The 23,603-nt window shown below is 38.3% G+C and overlaps 1 protein-coding gene across 1 annotated transcript in view; it reads right to left on the bottom strand.

The window, feature by feature from the left end:
- Positions 1–3,207: 3,207 nt before the first annotated feature.
- Positions 3,208–23,603, bottom strand: part of pdlim4 (PDZ and LIM domain 4) — a 46,923-nt gene continuing 26,527 nt past the window's right edge. The window contains exons 4-7 of the mRNA XM_085289558.1: positions 15,846–16,111; positions 13,786–13,943; positions 7,038–7,176; positions 3,208–5,546 (exon numbers count right to left, since the gene is read on the bottom strand). Coding sequence (XP_085145684.1) covers positions 5,342–5,546; positions 7,038–7,176; positions 13,786–13,943; positions 15,846–16,111 — 768 coding nt within the window. The 3' untranslated portion in view covers positions 3,208–5,341. The remainder of the gene's footprint in view (positions 5,547–7,037; positions 7,177–13,785; positions 13,944–15,845; positions 16,112–23,603) is intronic.

Genomic DNA, 23,603 nt, shown 5'->3' with positions numbered 1-23,603 from the left:
GAGTAACAAAATTGGTCCTGAAGTCTATCCATACTGAGGCACACAGTTTTCTCCAAGTCTGAATTAAAACAACTACATTCAAAGAAGTTTGCAAGTTACTAGTAATTACTTTGTGCAAACAAACATGGAAGTCTAGAAACTGGTGTAAAAACTGCTTTTTCACAGAGCAGCAGTTTTTCTTCTAAAAGAATTGTGTGCGCTATACAGACAGTAACGCAACGTGTGCAATGTGGCCAGCAAGTGGTCGGACATCAAAATAAAAGAAATGCTGCAGAGTCCCAGCTCTGACTGTAAAGTTCTCCTCACGTTTTAAAGTGGTCAACAGTAAACCTTTCTGTTGCAGTGCAAAAACAGTCATGTGTCTTAATATCGCTGCATCAGCTTCAGTAACAAAGCTTTGAGTGCTTTATTAGACACCAAAGTGCATGTGTTTTCATAAAGTTACCGACTCCTTCATCACACTCTAGTCTTCCACCAAAGCCAAACTTTAATAAATTAAGTTATTGTGTGCTCTTTGTATGCGTTTTTGAATTATGGAACATCTTCAGTTTCTCTGTGAAAAGGAATGGCTAGAATGCTGTTCTGCTGCATGTGCAGTCACTTAAAGCCAAATGCAGCTTGGGTACTCGTCCAGAGAGACTCTGCAAATCATGGCTGGCACAAGCAACAGAGTCATATTTGTGGAGCACAAACCTGGAATGAACACTGTGCTCAATAAAAAGGGAATGAAGTGCACAGATTATAAAAGAGAAGATAAAGCAAACAGATGTTGTCTGTAAACACAAAGGATGCACTGTATTATTAACTTTCTGAAACCTAATGTAAAACCTAATCATCTGTAGGTAAGCGTGTGATGGAAATTCATTGATATCTCTAACATAGTATAGAAAACAACAGGGTAGAATGGATCTATATGAGAACGAGTAAAGAATGAAAATTGGCAACTTGATGTATGACGTAGATCCTGCATAATGATTAGCTTCTCTATATATACAGAAAGAGCTGTCAAGCAAGTACTTCTACCAGAGGGCTCCAGAATGACATAGCCCCTAACTATTGCAGCCAAGGATTAAATATATTGCATTGGGCGTGTCATTAAACTCTGATTTATTGTTCCACCATAAAAAAGTACACCGAGTCTATTCTGATTTATCCACAAACTTATTGTGAGATGTCTATACTGTATGTGGAAGCGTTTTCCATGAAGTTCAACACAATAAACTTGGCCGACACTGGCTAGATTGCTGATCTGGTAAGTAATAAAATTACTTAGTCAGCTTTCACAGTCTTAGTTGCTTAGTTTGCGATGCTGCAGCCTGCAGAGCAAAGCAAGCTGTGTTTCTGAGCAACTTGAAATGTTTATCTTTAAGAATGTTTATTGCTGAAGCAGAACTCTTAGCACACAACAGCTGTATATCTCACTGCCTGTTTTCATTACACCTCACTGTGTGGGTCTGGGAAGTTTTTTAGTGTGAAGGGAGTCTGCACCAAAATTGAGGTCATTTTAATTTTTATTTCATAAATTTCTCTGTGTCTGAACCCTTGCAGTGGCACAAATATATTTGTATAGTATATTTGTAGTATAGTAGTAAAATAAAAAAAGATAAGGATAAAGTAAACATGAGTGTTACGGGTGTCTGAAGCATTAGCAGCTGTGAAGTAGGAGTGAACTTAGCCCTTTGCTTCACCTTCTATCATTCTTTTAGATTCGTACTGTCCTTCAAATATTGATTTCTCTTTCACTTACTGAAGTTTAACTAATTCTAATAACCAATTATATATATATAATATATATATTATACACATATATTAGGTTTTAGCTGTTCTTATTCTGCTGGGTGGAGACCCCTGTTGTTGTACCTGGAATCTACTGGATCCACTCTCATTGTTTGGGGGTTCCTAATGGTCCTACCACTGGGACCACTTTGGACTTCCAGATCTGCTCCAGCTGTTCCTTCAGCCCTGGGACTATTTTCTCACATTGCTGTCTAATGGTATTGCCACAGCTATCCCAACTGTGATCTTCTGCTCTTTGTCAACCACCAGTGTCTGGTTTGTTGGCCATCATCAGCTTGTCTGTTTAGAACTGTGTTGTTCTCACTGACCTTTATTGATGTCTCCTATTGGGACTTGGGGACTTTTAGTCCATATGTGGCACAAATGTTCCTGTCCCACTTGGTTGTGCTTTAAAGTGTACGCCGTCCCAACTTTCATCCTACATCCTGCTATGTGTTGACATTCTCTGGGCACTTTTGCACAGTCTGCAACTGGGGTCCTGCTGGCTGTGGTAGATCTCTGCCTGTATGGATATGCTGGTTAAGGTCTGTTTTTGTGACATGTTCAGATCCGCTCTACTGCCCTTTTTCTACCCAGGGATAGGATCTCTTGATGTCCATCACTTCCCCTATTTGTTTATGGTATACCCCATGAGGGGTTGGTCTTCCATGATAGTTCTGCTTCCCGTTCCTCATCACTGTCTGTCTTCAGCTGCTTGAGGCACCCTGGGAGCCATTATGTATACATATAAAGGGGCTTCATTAATCTGTTTAGCTACATGCTTGTGCTTTAAGTACACTGATCAGCCGCAACATTAGAACCACCTGCCTTACATTCTGTAGGTCTCCCTTATGACGCCAAAATTGACCAATGAGCTATGGACACAGGACACAGTCAGGCACCTGTTGGGGATTTAGGAGGGTTTTGAGAAAGTATTTTCCACATGAATGCTAACAGCCAAAGTTTCTCTGCAGTATCAGCACTGTAATGAAATGACCAATGCTATTCATATTAGGTGTCAATGATGGAGGCTTACTAAAGCAACGAACTAGGCATATAACCACAGGAAATATCCTCTTAGGTGTGTCCAGTCAGCAAGTGTAGTTCATCCTTGCAAAATATCCATTTGAAATTATATTAAGAAGTTGCTTCTCTTACCAAATTTCTCAGAAAAATCACACAAAAGTAAAAGTGCCTTTCTAAATCAATACTTTCTTCTTCTTTTTATTCCATTTAAGGGTTTTGTAATGTGGTCTTGGTTAGAAAGCACACATATTGCAGTCTTGTGGTCTAACATGCAATATGAAGAAAGGACCATGCCAGAGCTAGGGTGTAAAATTAAGACAAATTGAGTCTCTTGTGTTTTTGTACATTTTTGTGGTAAAATCCAGCAGTTAAGCCCAGGAAAGAATGTGAAAGATCATGCCATCATAAAGCACTTTTCATTTTATTTAGAACCTAGAAAAAAAAAAAAAAGAGCAAATAAGAAGATCCAGAACAAAAACATGTGTTGGTAGAACAATAAGTTAAATACAAGGAGAGGATTCGTGTCTCAGAAATTATTTAAAGACTAGACACAGGGTTTGCGAAGGCACGCAAGTGACATGATCTATACTGTGTGTTAAAGCAATCACAATGAAACAAATATGTACAATACCAAAGACACAATGTGGTAGCAATATATTTTTCTCATAATTTACACGTAACTAGCTTGGGTAGATACCAGCAGCTAAACATCACTGCTACTATCTGGAAAACAGAATGGAAATCAGCGATGCAAAAATTTATTCCCATTTCAAATTACAGAAGTATTTTTGTTAGCAATATTTCTAAAATTAAGGACATCATCGCTCCTCTGCACCACGTTGACTCCACCACACATTACATTATTTCACAATAAGCTAAGACTGATTGCTACACGTTTCTTACAGAAAGTTTTTCTGTCAAGCAAACAAAATACATGTCGTCCCCTCATTTCTCTTTCTCACCCTACCTCAGTCCCTAAATTTATTTCCCCCCCTTCCCTCTGAGGAAACGTAGAAATATATTTCATTAGCCTTAAGGGCTTGGCTGTAGAAATCTGAAGCCACTGCGGGAACTTCTGTCTTTTGCTCTCTTCCAAAAAGTAACTGTGTGAATTTACAGTATATAGTGGGGTCACAAAAAAAATGAAGAAAGAAATAAAGTGAGTATTGTTCCCACATGTTGTAGGTTGTGAAGTCCCAGTTTACACGGTCCTAACAGATTTCTGTGGCTATGTCTCCAGTCTCAAATGCACACAATCGTTTTTAAAAGCTGTCATGAGAGGTGGAGAGAATTCTGATGTCAACCTGAAGGCTCAGCGCCCAGTGAACTCTGTGCTCTTGTGAACAGGAATTCTTCAGTGTGAGAAGTGAAATTCCTCTCGTAGTCAGGTGCATAAGCCAGAAGCACCACCTACCTACACTGTATTCGCAGATGTGCATCACACCCGCTTAAAATGTCCAAATGGATGCACTGCATTCAACTAATTTACTTTAGCATTTAAGTCGCATTTCTTCACATCTGGGGGGAATCATTTTTTGAAGATGACTCCCAACAAGTTCTAGAGTTTCTCACAGAGTTTTCAGGATGTTTCCAGCAGGGATTTGTTTACCTTTCAGAAGGTGGTGCTTGCATAGCTGCAAACGGAGGCATTTATTACAAGCAGAGGTTCAGCAAACCCAGTCACCAAAACATACTGACACATTCCAGACATTGTTAGAGATATGCTTCAAGTGAACTATTGCTTATTTTGTTTGCATAACTGACAAGTGAGCAGAAGAAAAACGTGGAAACTAAACAGAAATGTTCCCCGGTTTTGCAACAGAAAAGGTAAATTGCATAAATGTGAGTTAGAAATGCTAAAATCCATCCAAAAATAAGTATATTATTGAATTATAGCGAAGGAGAAAAAAAAGCCTTTTAACCCATAACCAGGACTTGAACAATATATCAGAATACCTTACAGGACTTGGAATATTATGTGGTGAGAAGAGAACTGTGAAAATTAGTCCTCAAAGCTAATAACCACATCCTCGGCACAGCTCATCACATCACATCCCAGCAAATCAGCTCAAAAATATTTTGTGATAATGCACATGGTGTCTTAAAGTTAGTGTAAGGCTTAAGTGGGAGATTACGTTTGTAATAACCTGATCAGTAAAAAAGCAAGAGTAGTCATATCTGTTTTCTTATGAGTTTTGCCATGTGTTTCGAGCTTAGGGCTGCCAGTTTAAATACTATAACATACAACGCTAACCTTTTAATAGTCTGGAGATTTGCGATGCTTATCTTACCAAAGCTGTATTCTGTCAACAGATTTCGATATGCTCAATATAAAAAGCATTCATCAAGTCTGTCAGTGTGGAAGCACTGATCTGGGATCACTCAACTGCAAATTTCACTCTCCTAAAGTCAAAACTGACCCAAGATAAGCATTCCTGCTTGACAGACCCTGATTAGTTTAGGCGAGTAAACTCAGTAGCCGCATTCTACAATATTTTGGTTACCAGTTGTATTACAGTATAGCCCCCCCTCTTTTATCTCAGACCAGCTCCACCTTGGAGTTGGGGTACACAGCAACAACATCGTAGCCCTCGGGAGGCTGGACGCGGGCCTTTGCGTGGGTCTCGCAGTACAGATTGTCTTCGATAAAGAAGTAGCCTCTCTGCTTTAGGTTGATGCCGCAGTCGTCGCAAATGAAGCAGTCAGGATGGTAGAGCTTGTCCCGGGCCTTCACGATGGTGCCACTACATGTAGAGACAAAAGAGGACAAAAAAAGAGTTTACTATACTGTAAATAAATGTAACAAGTTATAAAATCCTGCAGCTGCAGAAGTGAATTACTGCAAATATTACTGCAGCTTCTACTGGATCATGATAAACACTGATTACGTAGTTTGGTTAAGCCTGTTATTCAGTCCTGCTCTTTAACATTTATTAATGTGATAAATAAGAGTGCACACTGTGTTCAAGGCTTATATTTCACCTTTTTAGCAATAGAGGAAGATATGAATACATAAAAACGTGATTGGAAACTGGACAGATAAGCAAATTGCAAAATGCAGTTTTCCTTTAAAGGCTGTCTGACTTTTTGAAGGCCAGTTTAAAAAAAAGATGTCCTCATCACAGTAGACGTTAAGCAAAAATGAATGACTCACAGTTGTTCATCAAATGTTGCATTATCTATGCAAATCAGGAATTATACTTTATAGCCACTGTACCTATGCAAGCATTTGAATACAGCTCATCACATGTCGTGTGTCAGCTTCAGGTGGCAGAAAGGTTACACGCTGTTAAACAGTACACATTTATTCCGCTGCATGGCTACTTACTGGCACCAGTGAATTTAGAAGAACTTTGGTCAGCTGCACGGTGACAAGAGTGTTAGGGACGTTGTTCATTCATAGTTTCCAATTAGATTTTCCTGTCTGGCCTTGAGATTGGGGCCAACAACCATTAAATCATAAACTTGGTGCTTTGCTTTTCCAAAGTGGCCGCATGACTCGCAGGATAAACTCCTGACACAGTGTTCAATACATCTTTAAAGACTGTAAAAAGCCTTTAGGTCACAGCAGCCGTATTATACTGCACAAGCTTCCACAATGTTCTCTTGTTAACACTGAAAATAAGCTTATGACATCATTTTTTTAACATTTCTTTAACCTCCGCTGCTTTTTTAGAGAGGGGATTACCGGTGTATGTGGTTAGTTTGTCAAAAGGTGTGTTCAATTCACAATACGTGTATGAAGAATGTGTGCATGGGAAAGGGTGTGGAGGATGGCTTGGTTTAATCATTAAAATGATAAATGTGAGCAGAGCTTTCTGAGGACTTATTGAAAGGCCTGTCTGTGCATGTCGACCAGTGAAAGATCACTTCTTTGTTTTCAAAATCGGGGGAAGAACCTTGACTCACCTCGCATACTCTTAAACTTTATGGCAGCAGACAGAATGATAAAATAAGTGGGAGATGTATAACTTCCTGCTGACCCTCACAAGCATTTCAACAGAAAATCGATTATATCTCCAATGTCATGTTTATTTTGTCTGTACTGTACCGCAGCAAATTTTCAAGTTAATCACTTTTATGGCTTCTTGAAATGTAAAAGTACATTTTTTTATATTTTATGCACATGTTTTTATATTACACACAGCCCAAAGAGTCCCTCGCCAATATGACCCCATTATTTACATATTATTGTCATCTTAGGATATACAAGTCAGAATTTGCACAATACTTACACAATACCGTTACAGCACCGTGTGCACTGGGGTAGTTTCTGAAGACCAGACATAGGGCTGGGGATGGGGCTTCCCAACTTGGGGATTGGAGATCTGACGGGAGACTTTAAGTTTCTCATTCTCTCCGTTGGTGACACACCTATGAAAAACGATATGTCGTTAAGAGACATACTTGGGAAAAAAAAAAAAAAAAAAAAAAAAAAGGCAAGTACATCATGCTCCAGGGATTCTAGACACTGAGATATCACAACACTTCCTCTGTATCCCTCTGGTAAGCGTATTTTTTATATATGTCTCCATGTGTTTGTAGGTTCTCACTCATTCAGGTCATGGTAGTTTTGGGAGCTTGAAAAAGAAAGCGATTGAACTTCTTTAAGTTAAAGTTTAAGAAAGTCCAGTTGCCATCTTTTTTATCTCTTCAGACTGTATGTCTCCATATTTCTCTCAATTAAAGTTAAGTTAGCGCTACTCTGTTAAATGAAGGTGAAAAGTCACATAGGTTCCTGAAAGGGAATGCTACATGAGTTGTCTGTAGTTTCTGTTCACCACTCAACCATTTTTCACTTTGTGTGACTCTCAAGCGCCTTTGTGAGATACACTTGGAAGAAGTGTGACTGAGATGGTTTCTTTTTCTCAGCTGTTAGCACAACAAGCACACTGTTACTAATCAATGGTTGTGTTATTATATTATTAGCAACACATATGAAATACACATAGTGTCTGTTGGATATGAAGATGTTTCTGCTGGTTTGTCCAAGTACATGCAAGTGAGGACTTCAAGCAAAACATCCAACTAATATTATTACACTTTAACACTGAAATGAACAACATTCACTGCATTAACCAAACAGCAAAGACCCAGCAACTGCCCTGAACTCCTGGTTCATGGTTGCAGGAACCAGGGGACAAGTCATGGTAAAGCTTTAATTAAAAAATAACAGTAACATTCTTGCTCTTCTTCAGCCTCGTTCTATTGAAACTGCAAAAACTGTAGTACCGATGTACACAGTAATCCTACAAGACATACTGATAGGAACATTTGCCAGTTTTTCTATGGTTTTTTTTTTTTCCTAATATGGGCTCTGCTTGTCTGTTCTCCTTAAATCACATTCACAGAATTCCTTCTTTTCTTTCCATTTTGTGTGCCTCTTCTGTGTCTCTGGCACCTTCCCGTGATCCCTATTCAAGTGTCACATTCTGTAGTGCCTTTCCTGGGAGGAATGCATCAGTCAGCCTGGCTCGACACCAAGCAAGGAAAGTACCTCATGGAACCTCATCACATCACATCGATATGCTACAATCACACGACGCATGTGAAAGACGCAAAATGGTTTGTAAAGAGATTCATCATACTGCTTACAAACGGCTTAACAAATTTATCAAACCATCTGTTACAGAAAAAACAAAACCTGCAAATCTTTCTAAAAATACTGTTAAAAATTGTTTAAAATTACTGTTATTTATTATGCAAGTAACAAACTGAATTTGTCTTTTTATGCAAAAAAGTTATTTAAGAACAACATTTTTAACTACTAAAACTACTTTTCCTGTTCAGGAGTGCAAGTAAATACTGTAAAACAGTGAATTTTAAGAATCATGGACAATCACAATAATTATATTTTAGCATTAAAAAAAAATATTATTTTGATCAAAGAGCATTTGCACGCTGGTGAATAAGTAAAGAAACATAATAAAATATTTTTTGTTAATCAACAATACAGTCATTTAGGGCAGCTCTGGCATAATTGGTATTGATATTAAAAAATACTGAGATTCAGAAATCTTCCATGGATGCATGCTTTGAATTGTCTTCTTTCAAGATAAAGCTTAATGCTAATTTATGTTATGATTTTTTAAAACAGATTTTAGGTTGTTTAAATGGTGGTACTGTGGTAGATGCGTGTTACTACCTTCCCATGGTTGTCATTTCTTATTAGAAGTGAATTCTAAGACAATCAGGTATTTAGTCATGCCTGACTGGAACGCATTAAAGGGGATATTTTATAGTGGGTATCTGGAGCCAGTACAATGCATCCAAGCGCAGCCGAGTAAATCAGTAGAGCACAGCCACTACATGACTTCCCTTTGCTGATGATGTGCCAGCAGAGGCCGTTCAGCCAAACAGGCCACCTATGACTACCAGTAACCACAGTGTAATTACCGTACATCTGGCACCTTCCTCAAAGTGATTTCTGTCCCTCAGTGTCAGTTAGCCTCTGACTGCTCCATAGTGTGTTTAAGAGATGATATTATCAGACCATGTTATTTCTGGGATGAATGCCTCAGTTGCCCATTAAGGCACTCTAATGGAACCATGACTTTCTAACAAACGGGAAAGCTAATGCATTTTTTGTACCACAGTCATAAATAAGTGCAAAAGGGGGCTTTTCAGCTCTTGCTTTACCTAAAAAAAAAAAAAAAAAGCCATTCCACACAGGCCTGCTATATTTTGCTGCCAAACACACGAATGTATCGTTTGATCGACAGTGACAAGTTGTCCATTTGCAGCACATATCTCACCCCATGTAACATTCACACTATAATCTGTGACTAATGTCAAGCAGACGCACTGTAAAACAGACAGGCACACTTGTGCACACCATCCATGCAGAATGCGAAGCTTCACAGAATTTAAGGCAGTGGGAATCAGTGTCGTTTTCGACAGCTACTGAGAGGTACTGTTTCTACAACTCTTCAAGGACATCTTGATTTGTTCCTGAAACATGTGTTGTGTTGGTTTGGTTCCATCCAAGATGTTTAAAAGGAAGGATTCTATCAAAAATAATCTGTCAAAAATAATGCCAAGAAAAATATGACGAGAAAGATCTGATGAAATGTTTTAGAAAGATTTGCTGTTTTTAATATGGGGCCACACATGCAGATGAAAAAAAAAAGTATAATTAAATGTAAGCCAACTGACAGAAGCATAACAAATTACAACGGGCTGTTAACACCAAATATCAATTACGTCTTTTTTCATGTCACATCACCGTGAAATCGCTTCACACTGCTAGAATCACATGTTAGACACCTAGAAACCCTCTTTTTTAGATGCATTTTGCTTCTCTTTCACCCCCCCCCCAACCCCTCTTTTTTGACATTGCCTGGTTAATTGGGACCCCAAACAGTGTTAAGCTTATTTTCATCATTTTACCCTTTTCAGTTGTGGTCATTTTGGAGAGATCCTTTAAATATCCCACATGTTAAGTAAAAGTATTAGTGGTGTAACCCAAGAGGCAATCAGAAATGTGATGAATGTTATACTTTGAAAGTAAAACAGTCCTGCTGATTGATGTGCTCTTTAGAGGTCTTTTCTGAGAAAGGACACAGCCTGAACCCATCTTGGAAATTTCTTTAAACAAACAACATTTGAGTCTGGAGTATTTTTCAGGGGTCACTGGCACTGTGTTTATTTCTTTTTCCAACTGTTAAAGAAACAAAACACTCCCCGGTCTGTGTTCCTTCAAAATTTGCCTCAAACGATCAGCAGTAAAGGTGAAAATTATAAAATTCAATCTGCAACAGTGCAGATTGAATTTTGGTTTGTGGCACAGCTTAGCATTTGAGTGTTCTTATCTTTAATTCTTCATGTTGCTGTTTTCCTTGCTTTTACCTTTTCACATTTCACATCTTTGTGTTTGTATGTGTCCTTGCTGCTAAAACAATGTCCTCTTGTGGAAAACAGGATATGTACTCAAGTGTAATGTTGTTGCAGTATTTCCTAAAACACCCCAACTTTCCTATTTAACAGTCACACCACCGCTCCATCCACATTGCAACCAAACCATGGAAGACTCTGTGGAATTCTTGGTAAACTGACACTTTTGTTTGCTTTAACTTTAAAAGCCCTTAAAAGTCAACACGACCTCTACACTGGCTTTAGCCTCCAAAAAGGAACCACCTCCAGCAATTTAAGACATTCATTCAAATGCAGTATTTTTTTTTACTTGTTTCACAATAAAAAAAAGAAATGGAAACAAGCAGCATCTGGAGAAGGATTTAATTCTCTAACACAGAATAGAAACAAAGACACAGGTAGCTTTTGAATCAACAAAGGCACAGATAGCTTGATGAAACTTAGAGTCTCTGTTTCATCGAGGATTTAGTCTGTCAATCAACCTGTCAGTCACTCAAGCTGAAAGGCAGATGAGAGCAGACAAAAGAGGTCCCTTTAATCTCTTTAATCCATCAGTCCTAAAATCTGCATTTTCATCCAACCTCTTTCATCTGTTGTTAGCATCTTATTGCTTTAACTGCTATAAGAAGTGACAAATTATGAAAACAGTCTGGTTTGGCTCTGATCCAGGTCTCCCCACAGAAGAAGTTTACATTGTTCCCTGTGCTGTTAATTATCCTGTCAGCTCTCACATCAAAGGCTGATCCTGAGATGTAATAACCAGACAACGGAGTATTCTACAGGGAAAGAAAACCTTTAAATCATGCTACTCTAAATTATCTAAAACTCTTAAACATTATATAATGCCAGTTCAGAGACTTGATTTTTTTAAAAACTATTTTGTGTTTTATTTGTAGTAAATATGCAGTGCATACTGCTGTCCTGATAAGTTTTACTTCGGATTTGGTGCCCTTTTGTGCTAGCCCTGGCATTAAGGTGAGATAATCTTCTTTTAAAGATTAAAAACGTCCACATTTGGAAGTTGGAGGATTGGCAAATGAATAAGTCACGAGTTTGCACGCCAGCTAAAAGAGGTTTGTGTCTCATTCAGGAGTTTTGTGTTTTGCTCATTAGTTTACTTTTTCATTCTTATTTGATTACACTTCCTGTATAAATTCAGGCACCAAAAACTACTTAGGTGGAAATGATCCTGTTTTGGTTAGAACACGGCCCTCAACATCATTTACCCTGCACATTAAAGGCAGCAGTTGTGAGTTATGTAATCTTGTGTAGTAAACATGGAGTTACATTTGATGAAAAACACAAAAAAAAAAAAACCCAAAAAAACCCAAACAGAAGACATTTTCATGGTACAAAGGAATTGAAATCTATATCCATACAGATTTTTTTCAGTTTGTTGAATAAAAATATTAACATAACAATTAAATAATACTCCATACTTACCTCAAGCAATAACTCTCTACAACCCAGCACATCTGATTAGCAGAGAATTGTTTGTTCTTTTATTTTAACGTTTCATTGCCATTTTAATTTCTGTTTTGATTTGTAGATCCTGAAAAAATACAATTATTTATTTATGTACATATATATTTACTATAACAAAAACAATAACAACACTACTACTACTACTACTACTACTACTACTAATACTAATATATTAACTGTGATAACAAATAAATTTCCCAAATCTTGGATAACTGGCGTATATCAAAAGCTGATGTAATAGTAAGTATAGTCAGTATGTAGTATATGTATTGTCAGTTTGTATACCCTCTTTGGATGGGGGACGGATATTTGAGTAAGAATTAGCATTACAAAGATTACGTACTTACTCATTAGAGCCTTTTTATAGCAGTGGAGAAGTTTATATAGTGTTTTTTGGGGGTTTTTTTGGTTTGTTTTACATGCAATTAGGGTTAAAGGACTTTTTTTTTTTTTTAAAGATGTGTCAATGTTAGTATCTGAGGTTTAGAAAATCTTTAGTCACTGGTGACAGATCATTTTCTCTGAGGCCCATGCTATTTGTGTTTGAACATACCAACGGGCTTGCGCTGCGTTAACAGTAAACATGGAACGTGAAGAGAAGGTTTTAGTTCCAGGGATTAGCTTTTCCCTGCTGCTGTCAGCATCATATGACTCCCTTCTTAAAAGCTGGAATTCCAGGCGGTCAGAAGGCAGACGGGAAAACCATATTTCTCACTTTATTGTCCTTTGTAAAGTTGTTTTTGCAGTAAATTGCCCTACAAAAACTCCCCCTGCCAATCTGCATGCAAGCTATTTAAAACACTTAATCTTTCTCCTGCTTCCTTTGTCTTGTGTTTGTTTTGTTTTGTTTTTTTACTTTCTATCTCGCTTTCCTCCCCATGTCTTCCTATCTGTCCCCTAACCTTGCTGTCTGTGTATTTCTATAAAAGGAAAACTATGCTACTTAGACAGAGGAGTTCATAACAGTCAGTGAACGAATGCCTGTGCAAGAAGTCCCTTTAACTGGAATCACAAGACTCATCTGCATTAGAGGAAATAGTTACTCAGAAATTTCCACCGTTTACATTTATATTTGTGCAGATGTGCAGATACTTTGTGCATTATACCTGTTTGGTATGTGGCACCGACAATTATTCTGACAGCTGATATTATCATTGTTGTAAAGTATAAATATAGTGTTGTTTGTTTGGTTTCTTTATGACAGCTTGTCATAAATAGAGAAAATATACACAAACTTATAACTTAAAACAAATTTAAAACTGGCAGTTTTAAAGCTTAATTTCTTCTCTAACATAAAATTATCTACTCTTTTTCAAGCTTTTAAAAGCAATATATATGTATAGTTTTTTTGCTTTGAAGTGTTGAACAACAAGTCTAACTGAATTGCTTGGGCTATTTTTGGAAATTTAGTGGGCAAAATGGTTACTCAGCAAGATAAAATGACTTTACTTTCACAATAAAGTTAATTGGTGCAATAATGTCAACAAGAATCTTTAGCAGCAATGGGTGATCTCTCCAAATAAAGTTTAAAAGGTTCAGTGAGTGAACTCTCACATGCTTTTTTCTGCCTAATTTTTGCACACATGATAAGCAGACACACAAATATGCAAACACATGAATCCATACCTCCATCCTCAGCCTCCAGGATTCCCTGGAGGTATTTGAAGGAGCCAGACTGTTTGGGTTCTGAGACAGGTTCCTCATAGTCCTGCAGCATCTTGTAGACGTCTGACTCCATGTCAAATCCGTTACGGCTCACAGGAGACTGTATGGGAGGCTCTGGGCTGAAAGATTCAATGAAACCAATATTCAGTATAACCCATTTTAAATTCAACCGTGACAAGACATGAAACATAAATTTATTTTAGTGATCCATCAAGACTGTAGACTATACATAAAAATAGGACATCGCCACCATGACGTCACCTACTGTTTTGTTGGCTTTTGTTTTGAAGCCCTCTGCATGGTGCATTAGCATGATTTCTCTTTGAAACCAAACATAATGAGTAAGGTAAGGAATCGGATGAAAAAAAAAAAACAAGGATACTACACACTTATAATTTATTTATAAGTTATCCAATAATGAAATTATACCCTAATAATTTTTTTTTTTCGGAATGCAACATCAGAAGAGAATGTACAATAAAAAAAACGAGCTGAAATAACAGATTGCTGTTTATTGAGGTGACAAATGAAGTGAGAAGTAGCATTTTTCTTGATTTTCCCCAGGCCACTACTGCTTTGGCTTAAATTTACAGATATGGAGATTGCATCTTCTAAATAAGAGGATAAAACAAAAAAACAAAAAAAAAAACAAAACAATAAGTATTCCCTAAAAGGACAAAGTTGTGAATCCTGGGAATACTATTTTTGTTTTTAAGCAGATGTCAAATATAGCCACTTCATATTTTTGTAATGTCAAAATGTGTTTTGGGACCAAGGGAGGAATAAAAGTTTCAGATGGCTGCAGCCATATGAGGTAAGGAGAAAGAGTAAGGAAGAACTACAGTATTTTTCTTTTCTAATTAAAACTGCATATATAGAGCGCATCGGTGCATCATTTTTTTGTATTTCTGTCTCAACGCATGAAGTCTTAATCAAAACAGCTTTGTATTATACTTCTATTCCTTATGTCATCTATCAAATTATTCCCAGTGCTTCCCTTCATTTGGAAAAGTTTAAACATTCTAACTTCTGGAAGATGACTAGGACTGCTGACAGATGTGTGCAAGTCCAGACACACTTAAATACAAGTCTGTCTCCAGATGCCCTTTCAGGAGTCTGACTGTGTGTCTGAGAGGAAAAGCCTGAGCTGTCATGAAAGTGAGAGTGATTGAGAGAAAGCGAGAGCAGACAGAATTGTGTAATACGTGTGTAAGAGAAACTGACTGACAGCAGGCAACAAAGATAGTGTTAAAACACTTGAGTGCAACTTTGTGTGCGTATGTGGGGGCTGTGTCTAGGAGTGCTCAAAAGCATCTTCACTGGGAGACTGAACATGCACATTTATTGCCCACTTGAGGGGATACAAGACAGCAAATGCCTTTTACAGTCCACAAGGCTATCTGTGCAGCTGTATCAAAAGACATCCAGTGTGTTTGTTTCTGTGTCTCTGTGTTAAGTGTCTGCACAGGGACCTGCAAGGAAACTGGTGAGGCTTTAATAATAGATAGGATGATTGTTTTTAGAAGCAGTGGAGGGAAAGGTAAAGCTATTTCCTCGTGTGATTTTCCCACAGATATGTGTGTAAAAAGGTCCATGAAAACTCATGAGGGGGATATTTTGAAATCTGATATAAACAGCTATTACATACACGTGGTTCATTGATTTCTTTTTTTTTGTTAAGGTAAACACAACAACAAATTGGATTTCTAGCTAGCGAAGTAACCAGAAACTTGGGATAAGTGCACAAGATAAGTAAAAGAAAATGTTGTTGCATTAAAATAATAGACTTTAAACTATATTTGAAGATTTTTTTTATACTTATTTACTTATACTTATTGGATTTTAGAACATTCAGAATAAAAACTGGTGTTGCTTCTGCATTTCTTTTAAAGAGGAGGGTAAATATTTGAAAATAACAAGCGCTACAGTAACTGTAGATTAACCTGTCAAAAGTGCAAGTAAGGTGTGGCTGGATGCTTATGATTTACAGTCCTGGAAAGCACACGGTATTGCTGTCTCACCTGTGTGTGGCACTGATGCTGAGACCTCCCATCTTGCTCGGCAGTGATCTGTCCCCATTGCTTCCATTGTGAGCATATAGTCCTGCAGGGTTGTTGTACTGAGAGTGCCCGGTTCCATTGCCATACCCATAGCTGTGTCCGTTGTTGGGTCTGGAGTGTCCGTTATTCAGGTTAGCGGGCTGAGGAACCTGAGGTGACTGGGGTTCAGCGGTATATGAAGGTTTACGGGTGTAACTGGCATATCCGCTAGTGATCGGACGAAAATTCTAAAACCAAGGAAAGAAAAGAGGAGACACGTTTACCAAACAGGAAGAGCAGATGCCAGCATCACAGGAAAACATCACAATTTTATGGTTGAAAATGTATGCAGTTACAGAGAAACTTTGATTCTTTGGTAAGTTTCCTACATTAAGGGAGAATTGCTAATGTAATAAGGAAGGAAAAAAGGATAATGAGCTTTTATAGCTCATACAACATTATGTTCTGGTTCAGGAAATGAGAATAAAAAGAGAACATGAAAGAGAAAACAAACCCGGTGGTGTCCTGACTAGAAAACCACAAGTCGTCAGAGAGAAAATGAACAGTTGTTTGCGAATGAGGCTTTGCAGCAATGAGGTTTAAATGAAAAACTTTTTCCACTTCATTTGTGTTGTTCCCTGTTTAATACCAAGGCTTATTAAGAAGGAGCTCGCATTAGATTTCCTGCAGAAGTTTCTGTCAAAACAGATTAACTTGTGTATTTTAAGTACTGCTTTTTGGCTACTTCTGTGAGCTGAAGCCTTCATGGTTGATGACAGAGCTGAAATACTGCAGAAGATTAAATTATTATCTTTCTGACATGCTGCAGCAGACTTTCTAGACTCTTGCCATATAATTTCTGTGTTCAACGTGTTTGGAAGAATGTGCCGGACTAATGCAGGGCAGATGCAGAGACAATTACAATCTACAATTACACCACTGTATGCGCAGTAAGTGTGTTTATGGCTGGGTCAACGGCCTTATCATGAATTTGCACCAACACAACACTGACAACAGTGAGACACTGTGTTTATCAGCACGCTTCAGTGATAACACCCACTGCCAGCTTGGCTCATCCATATCAGACAGTGAACTTTACAGATAAGGTTTTATTTCAACATTTGCAATGATGTCACCACTTCTCATGGTGTTTTAGTGCTTTGAATATGAGAGCTAAATAGCAAGCTTGAATTACTAAAGACGAGGCCCACGCATACGCATGAATTTAGACTATACACATTTCAGCTAAGAATAAAATGACTTGTTTACAAGTTAAGCAATGCACCAGTAAGGGAGACAGTCAGATCATTGTTGACTGTGAGACACTAGAAGGAGTTTGAGTGCGTGCAAGTGTGGCTATGTCTGGCCTAGTTTAAAGGGCCTTAGCCACAGGTGGTGGAGGTTCACCGCCTCTGCAGACAGGACACCTGTCATTTCAACAGAAGGGTCCTGCTGGATGTCATCCTGTTCTCTGCCCTCGCCTGGACCCCACACACACACACACACACACACACACACACACACACACACACACACACACACACACACACACATTACTACTTCATAGCGCCTCTTCAACACCAACAACCCCACATCCTGGTCTTGGAAAAACACTTCGTCATTCCCTCCTGCAGTCAAGACTGATGACTTTCAAGAAATTTAAAACATCTCATCTGACTCCCCCAACAACCATGGACAATAAAGACAAATATAACTCTCACAGTAACTCTCTGGGCAAAGTGCTAGCAGATAGCCATTCATGGTAAAGTTGAGACAAGCAGACAGGAGATTCAGCACTCTTAGAAACCAAGAGCCAAACCCTCTTTGGTCAGGATGTCAGAAACACCCAGTTCTCTGCGGCTCTCTCTTCAAGCAAACGAGACAAGCCGAAGCCTGATTCTTACCACTGAGTGGAATAGCCAAACCAGATTCCAGTCGTTATCTTTAGCCCTGTTTGTACAGATGGGGGACTTCATGGGAATTTAATCAAAGTTACCCTCATTCGCCTTAGCTCAAACTAAAAGGTTCCTTCAGATCGTTGGTTGTCTGTCTATCCACAGTGGTCTAAAAAAAAAAACTGCGAAGAGGAGGCAAACTCCACATCATTTTTGAAGTGCTCAAACCCTAACCCTAACCGTAGACCAGTCCAATCCAGTAGGTAGAGATGACTGTCAACAGACAGGCGACAGTGCAAGTAAGCATGGAGAAGAGTCCTACACTTGTGCTCTTTACCATACTTTATTACTTAAATAATGTGGCTGCTGGTAAACAGTCAACTGAAAGCAAAGGGATTTCAAAACACAAAAAAGGCTAAACTTATGGTGAGCAAACCATTTTTACGAGGTCATCTGAGGAATGACCATGATATAGATAAACCCTTGTTGACACTCAACCAATCAGAAATGTACAGTGCTGCAAGCCCCATCGTCATCCAAAAGGAATGGGGGTGCGGGGGTACAGTAACACACTTTCTCCAAAGGTTCTGTATTTCTGACAAAAATGAAGACTCCCTTGGAAAAAAAAATTATTTGCAGTACTTACACTCAGTTCTATTTACAGTATGGCAAGAGAGAGGTCAGCTAAAAATATAGTCATAACACTGGTTTCGATGACTGCAAATATTGTTTAATGGTTTACAGTATCACACGGCTGCTCGAATCACTTCCTTCCTTCCACTTTGACAGGTTTTCTTTTTAATTTCCAATACGATGATTTACTGCCGGCTTTCTTTTTATTTCAACCCTTCGAGAACTTACTGTTCCTTAAGAACATACCAAGCGCTACAAAGGTGAAGTTCTTCAGAAGTCACTGTTGCTACATGTCTTTTTTAGCACTCATTATTCATTTCTCATATTTATTCAGGGGCTAAATCTGTAGATAAAAATCAGAACAATAACTTTCAACAAGCAAGCTCATTCATGTAGGTGATTCAGGAAATTAAAAAAACAAAAAACAAAACACGTAAAGGAAAATCCCTGAGAGTGTATTACGTTACATGCCCCTGCAGTAGAATGACAGTAAAGGCATTACAGTTATGACACTAATGTGTACAAGTGAGATGTGAGGGACAGGTAACCACATGTTAATGTATAACGTTATCTCTTCTATCAGAATGAGATATATATATATATTTTTTTAACTGACTTCAGATATCAATCTTGTCACAGATAAGTAATCTGTGCAGCACAAAACAACCTCTGGCCTAAGGACAAGAAATACTCAACTGCTTTTTCACATCTGAGAACGTAACAGGTTTTGGGAAGTACGACTGCAAATTCTGATAAAGCCAACTGAGTCAAAATCGGCAGATCTAATGTTCCGAAAAAATGTGAATATGGAGTTAGCAAATATCTTTTAATTATCAGAAATTATCAGCAGTCGAGTTGCATGGTGCGTGCTTCGTGCACTGCATTTTGACACAAAATAACAATACTGGAGATTAAAAGAATCACCTTCTTCAAATGGTATCAGCCCATTAAAGACCCATTGTCAGTCATCGCCACCCCTATAATTATCTTCAAATTAAGCACAGCACACCTAGTAATAGGCCAGAAGGTGTGTATAATCCATTCCAAACATTAATAAATAGGACAGATGAGATATATAATCTCTCATGCAGGTTGTGACTCTACCCTGGGGTCTCCTCCCAGTTGGGTGTGCCCAGAAAAACTCCAAAGGGAGGTGCCCAGGAGACATCTTAACAGATGCCCGAAACTCTTCACATCATGCAAATGTGTGGATGTAAAATGAGCTGGTTTTGTCCAGCTCAGTATCAAGCTAAGATGTATAATTTCCAAGAGAATACTATCTCAGTGAAAAGGGGGATCAGAAACTTAAAACCAGTCCCACATGGGTCATAACATTTCCGCGGTGAAAAGAAATGAGTAAAACCAATGCCAAAGTTCTTAAAAAGTCTTGTTTAGTTAGATTTCTTTCTTGTCAGAAGCAAGTACAGATTTACCCATTTTCACCCTAACACCCTGTATGATATGGTCTGCTTCCTTTTGTTTCAAAGGGAACTGAACCACATACTCCAGCCATTCCTTTTGTCTTTTTTTGTTCTCCTCATAACACTCTTTCCTCTCTGGTTGTGCACGTCTGTTACACAGATATTTCCTTTGGATGGATGGTAGATTTATAAGGCTGCACATCTGGGACTTGCCTTATAAAAATGCCAGTTTGGTAACATTCAGAACCTTTTAGTGCTTTCATGTTGCTCTAAAAGTATAGTGCCTTGATTTTCATTTTTATTACAAATATCAGATTTAAGCCAACTTCCCCATTACAGCGATTTATTCTTCTATTTCAAAGGTGTACTAGAGGTTTAATGGAGATTTTGCCTTAAAGTGATAGCTGCATTAATCTTCTGAATGCCTAATCACCCCAGTTCTGCTCATTCTCCATTCTTACTTTTCAAATATAGTCATAACAATTTAAAATTAATATGAGCAACTTTCTTCTTCATCTTTAGACCTCAACAACATACATTTACTGAATGAAATTTTTCTCTCTTGAGAGTAGCCACACTTTCTCCTAAGGCTTGACTACATTCCTCTTGCCTAAGAGGAAGAGAAATCACAGGAACACAGAATGCAGATAAGGAACAAATAGCAGTAACTATTTGTAAGAACCAATATCATCTATCGCTGTATGCTCATAAATTTAGGGTGCCATCTGATTTTACTGACCTGTTTTTCAGTGGTAACCAAGCATGGCTAATGCTTCAGGAAGGCTGGCCATGTAAGAGCATATGTGCCAAAAAAGTAAAGAAAGCATAAAGATAGCAGAACCCAGCAGTGTTCTGCTATTTGTTACTGCTATTAAAAGTTACTGTGATTAATAAGAAACTGAATGGGAGATGATAGAGGTTTTACCTCCTGTCCCAACCATATATTAGCTAGAAAGTGGTAGACACACGAGAGGGGGATGGGTCGAGGAAGAGAAAAAGGTTGTGGGCCTTAATTGAAATCATATGTCTTTAACTGAGGGCCGAGGCCAGTCACACATGCTCAAATTCCTGATAATACACACACACACACAGGCGTACTGCTTCCCTCCTGCAAGGTTTAATCCCCCTGGACATTTAAAATTAAGCTTTTCACATGGCGCTCTGCACCACTAGTCAGACACAAACCAGCCCTTTAATGGCTCCCTTGTCCTGGTTGTGGGTGCCTCACTGGGAGGGGAGGAAGGCAAGCCCGAGAGGAGGTATCAGGGAGCAGGAGGTGAGTGGGAGAGCATGGAGAAAGATTTTAAAAGATGGTGGAATGTAAGGCTCTAATCACAAAAATGTGATTTATTATTTTATTTTTTTTTACCAATTTTGTGCTATTAAATTAAACTATTGAGATAATGTCATGTCCACGTTAACTTCTGTGCAGTGCACACTGGGTTGAAATTAAATTTGTTATGAAGTAGCTATCTTTAGCATTGTAATGCATGACAGAAATATCAGCTTATTTCAAATGTGAGCATTTAGGGGAACATTACTATTTGGTTTGGAATAAGTTTATCTCGTAGAGAAAGTCAAATGATTTAAGTAAGGAAACTAACTTTGTTGCGTAACGCGCAGGCAGCTGTGAAGGCAGTAAGCTGTAAGAGACTTGTTCCATACAACAAAATGCTTTACAGAAGATCTACTTGGTTTGTTTGTTTGTTTGTTTTTTAATCATTAAAATAGTTGATGTTATTTTAAAAGATGTTATTTTTGGACTTCATATGATCACATGATCAAACTAATTTAAAAAAAAAAAAGGACCAACAGGTTTATCACTGTTGATTGTTTTGCTCATTTTGGTTGCCATTTGGAGTTTAGTACTTTTCATGGCTAACTAATTACAGATCAAAGTTCATCAAATGACCTCAATATAAAAGCTACGTACTTATCCTGATATCAGTTTGAGGCCTTGAAAAAGCAGCAGAAAATTGAAAAACTAAAAATAAACACACACAGGTACGTTGCTCTATTCCCTGACAAAGTTGATACAGTTTCAATTTTCTAAATATGAATGAGCCCAGACTCCTGCAGTCTCTCTGGACCATAAGCAAAGAGGGCTTAACGACTTCACTCCCTCAATATGATGGCAGCCAAGCAGGGCAGGAAAGGCTCCATTAAGAAAACCTGGAGGCTGATTTGACATTTCTGGGGATGACTGGTTGATTAGTGAACACAAACAACCAAATAGGTGGGGTCACAGGTCTGACATCTAAAATGCCTGTAGAGCTGCTAAAATGACTCTCTCTTAATGCTTTACTGGTCTGCTGATCTGAGTTTTTCCGACAGGGGATCAAGTAAAACCTGACCCATTCAACATGCTTTGGTAACTCATGAGAATAGCTGAAATCAAGTAATAACTCCATGTTGTTAAAACACAATCAGAATGTTTATGCGGTAAATGCCAATCTACTTTGTGTTAACAAAATATATCAATCTAGTAGCTCACCATCTGTTTTACCGGAGTACAAATGTGAAGAGTTTAACATTTAAACTATATTTGGGTTTTTAAAAAGGCAAATTGTTCTTAATGCTTCTTAATTGGAGAACAGTAGCCTTGTGCCATTCATTAGAAAAAAAAAATATTCATATACTTTTGTTTTAAGAGTAAAATCAGATCCAAACCAAGAAGGAATTAGTCATGCAAGGTCTCTGTCAGCCACTGTTAATGTTAACTTGGAGACTTCAATTTCAGCAGCCAGCTCCTGGGCTGAGACTGGAAGCTCGAGTGACGTGTGATCCAGACCTCTCAGCTTCCGCATTGTGGAGCCTCATTCTTTCCACAGGGCCACAGCACTCAGCCACAATAGCCATCGCTATAATAATAGGCCAGTTGCCATGAATGGCATTTACATACTGCCCTGCCAAATAATACTGTTAGACGAACATTGAGTGCAAGCCATTCCCACCTACTTGAAGCTGCCACTGTGTAATTTAAGGCATGGAATTTTGAAAACCCAAAATGTCAGTAACCCATGGTATTGCATTACTCCTCCACTAAACCATTCCAACAGTAAAACTGGCAATCAAGTGCTAAAATTCAGACGTACGGTTAGATAACCATTTACAAGAGGCATTTTTTCTTTTGGAAAAGGTGATTGAATTTTTGTATGTAAATCTGTTATTATATTGCTTTTACATCAAATTTGGCTTCATTAATTATCTTACTTGCCATCAAATCAAATTGTCTTCAGTTCAGTTGGATTAAAAGTAAAGCTGGGCTTGAGCCAGACAATAAATACCTGCACTACTGAAGATACATTGGATATTGGATGGACTGTTTACTCTGAATTCAGGTGTTTTTAGTCCAATTGCCACAGGTGGACAAAATAAAGTCTCCAGCTACGCAGTCTGCCTGTACAAACACATGTGAAATATGGGTCGTTCTTAAGAGGTCGCTGATTTTAAGCGGATGCCATCATTGCAACCAGTTTGTGAAATTTCTTCTCTCCTAGATATTTCATGATCAGCTGTAAATGGTACCATTGCAAAGTGGAAGCATTTAGCAACCACAGCAACCCAGCCACGAAATGGCAGCCCACATAAAGTTACAGAGCGTGGTCGCCAAGTGCTGAGACAGATGGTGCATAAAAGTCGCCAACTCTCCGCTGACTCATAAACTGCAGGGTTCAAAATCTCCTCTGGCATTAACATCAGCACCAACACCATGCTCCAGGAGCTTCATGGTACAGGTTTCCATGGTCGAGCACCTCCTCTGGCTGCAATGTGTGGCAATATTTATTTTA

This window comes from Mchenga conophoros, linkage group LG10, assembly GCF_057382185.1.
Source record: "Mchenga conophoros isolate Kocher_MC1m ecotype Shallow Benthic linkage group LG10, M_conophoros_male_GT1.1, whole genome shotgun sequence".
In the NCBI taxonomy this organism is placed as follows: domain Eukaryota; kingdom Metazoa; phylum Chordata; class Actinopteri; order Cichliformes; family Cichlidae; genus Mchenga; species Mchenga conophoros.
The sequence above is the reverse complement of the archived record's forward strand: the minus strand, read 5'-3'. Positions and strand labels throughout refer to the sequence as shown.